Source organism: Etheostoma cragini, chromosome 1, assembly GCF_013103735.1.
Source record: "Etheostoma cragini isolate CJK2018 chromosome 1, CSU_Ecrag_1.0, whole genome shotgun sequence".
Taxonomy (NCBI): Eukaryota; Metazoa; Chordata; class Actinopteri; order Perciformes; family Percidae; genus Etheostoma; species Etheostoma cragini.
In genome coordinates, this window is record NC_048407.1 from 33,714,210 (window position 1) to 33,717,118 (window position 2,909).

Genomic DNA, 2,909 nt, shown 5'->3' on the forward strand with positions numbered 1-2,909 from the left:
CAGGCTCCATGTAAATAATCACTACTTTTAGCGTGTATAGAGCAGCATATCTCCACCAGACTCCATGTAAATAATCACAAGCTTGTTTTTCCGCCGAAGACTGCAGCAGTCTCGTTTAATAGTGGACCAATTTTTAACAATGTTGTTGCCATCAGTCACTTAGACGCACAAATATAGAAAAATAGGATCTAGGTTGAAATATACCGAAGCTACGCTCTGAAAAAGCATGAACAGAACTCCCAGGTGTGTGTGTTGTGTGTGTGCACAGTGTGCATGGAGCATGCATCCCGGCTTGAGAAGATGTAAACCTGAAATGTGTTTGGCAAGTTGGTGCATAATGTGATTGACAATGTTTGAATTATTGGGATGAACATGACGTAGTTGGTAGTCAGAATATATCATATCTATATATAAGAGTGTTAGGGTCCCATCTGGCACCCTGCGGAGCGCGACCCCGGTGCCTTTGCTAGTTTGACCCTCGTGTCCTCCCGTCACAATTGAAAGTCAACACTTTTGTTGTCGATGTTTTTAACTTTTTCTTACGTTTTTGGGCCATTTTTTAAATATTTGCCACTTTTCTTTTACGTTTAACACTACGTAACACTAACTTGTTATCTTTATTTTTTCAGTTATTTTTGTAATTTAGGGTCAATAAACCTCATTTATAGGAAATTATACCTAATGTTTGAGTTAGAAAAGCAGAAATTAGGAATTATTGAGACTAAAATTAAAGGAATGGATGTTGATGATAATCACAGACTGGAATATGTCAATGCTCCAAGGTCAAAAGGGAACGGGAGATGACCTCTGATTGGTTCCTGCAATGTTAAACTTTCAGACCAATCCTCCGGGGTCGGACCTTTTAAAACCTTAAAAAAAAACAATAACATCTTAAAATCTCTTGTAAAACGCCAACACTCATAACATGGTTGACCGTCCGTTTTTATTATTTAAATATTCTTTCATCAGAATCTTTTATTCATCATTATAAAGGAAATTTGGTGAATGAATATCAAAATAAAAGTAAAAAATCGGACTTTTTAAAGCCTTAAAACAAACTCTTAATAATAAATAAAATCTGTTCTAAAACGCACCGGGAGCCGATGCAGGGTGCAGGGACCGGGGGTGACATGTGCACGTCTAGATGTGTTCCTTAAAAAGCCCATTTTCAATTTTGTCCAAATTCACACGATGCTTTATGACGATGTGTTCAATGACCCGAGCATGACCCGGGAATGTGGCTCTTCTCCTGGTTCCTGGGTCTGTGCACGCTCTGGGGTTTATGTGTTGTTGCATGCTCAACATTAGGATTCCCTTTATGTGACTACCTCTCTGTGTGTCTCTTGGTTTTGTCTCTGCCCCCCCCCCCCCTCCCCCCCCCTTTTAGCAAATCTGTTTTCAGTAAGAGCTTGGATATCACAAACGCTAACTGCAGCAAGGAGGAAAGGTACTGGACCGCTCCGTACGTCCTGTCAGATCCATTCTCTTCCCTTCTTCCATCCATTAGTTCTCTTTACCTTTCTTTTAAAGCGTCCTGTCGTCCTCTGCGTGTCTTTGTCTTTTTAAATGTAGCATGGTGCATTATGTACTTTAGCTTCTTTCCATTAGAAATCTGTCTTTTAACATTTCTGTCTTTCTAACAAAAAGTTTAACAAAATAAAAGTAACAAGATTCTATTTTCTTTTTTTTTTTATAATTATCTTTTTATTGGGAAATTTCACATCAATTGACAAGTACATTGGAATAAGTTAGCGTCAAAATTGTCCAGAACCGAAGGTTTTGTGTCAGTAGTTTCTTGTTCCAGATGTCCATTCCCTTTTACTAATTTGTATGTATAGAAAAGGAAAACTTAATTTAACTTTTCACATCCAGAGGGGTATAGAAGCAAAAAGTAAATTCCGTTCTATTGTATTTTTACTATTTATAGAGTCAAATCATAACAGAAGTTATCTCAGGACACTTTACATATAGAGTAGGTCTAGACCACGCTCTATAATTTACAAAGACCCAACATTTCCCGCCAAATGCATGCTTTTAGTTTGTGAGGAAAAACTGCTTTTAAACAGGCAGAAACCTCCGATAGAATCTGACTCGGTAAAAATAAAAAATGAAGAAAATAGATAGAAATGTCTGCAGCCGTTTGGCATCATTGAGTTACGTTGGGAAACCCAAGAAAAAAACAACAATAACTAAAAAGTTCCTTCAGCTCGTTAATTGGCGACTTCTTGTCTTAAAGGTCTGAGGAATTTTACCCATTTTTCCCAATGTTTCATGAACACGTCTAACTTTAGGTTGAGAGGAAAGGTTACCTTTTCCATGGTATATATATATATATATATATATATATATTGTTAAATCTATCCAATTATTAATTGTAGGTCCAGTCTACAACATCCATCTTTTAGTTTGAATAAAAATCAAAAACAATGAGCCCCTAAGGACTTGTGGACAGACACGATCATTTTTATTAGAGAAAGAGAACCACACGTTACACTTTTACAACATGAAGGGGGGAAGAAGAAAAGAAAAGAAAAGAAGCCGTATGATAATACGAGGAAGTAAATTAGCACTTTAAATGGTTCAGACTGGAAAGATGTGTTGAATGACAAAGCTGTGCAAGCTGATTTAATGCCAGTGATGTCATTCCTCAGTTGTGTGTGTGGCTGTGCATGCATGTGCGTGTGTGTGTGTGTGCGCACGTGTGCGTTTGTGCACGTTTTCAAATTTAATTATAATTTACTGTTTTCATTTTACACTTCCAACAAAGCCAAATTGTCTATGGACAATTAAACCCAAAGTCTCATGTTCAATGACATCAGCAGGCTGGCATGGGTTTTGGTTAAAGTGTGTGTGGGTGTGTGTGTGTGTGTGGGTGTGTGTGTGTGTGTGTGTGTTTGTGTGTGTGTGTG

The 2,909-nt window shown here is 37.6% G+C and overlaps 1 protein-coding gene across 1 annotated transcript in view; it reads left to right on the top strand.

Annotated features, from left to right (window-relative positions):
* The window catches only part of LOC117955507 (serine/threonine-protein kinase BRSK2-like), a 94,862-nt gene that overhangs the window by 81,594 nt on the left and 10,359 nt on the right, over window positions 1-2,909 (top strand). Inside the window, exon 12 of the mRNA XM_034890083.1 lies at window positions 1,224-1,447. Coding sequence (XP_034745974.1) covers window positions 1,224-1,447 — 224 coding nt within the window. The remainder of the gene's footprint in view (window positions 1-1,223; window positions 1,448-2,909) is intronic.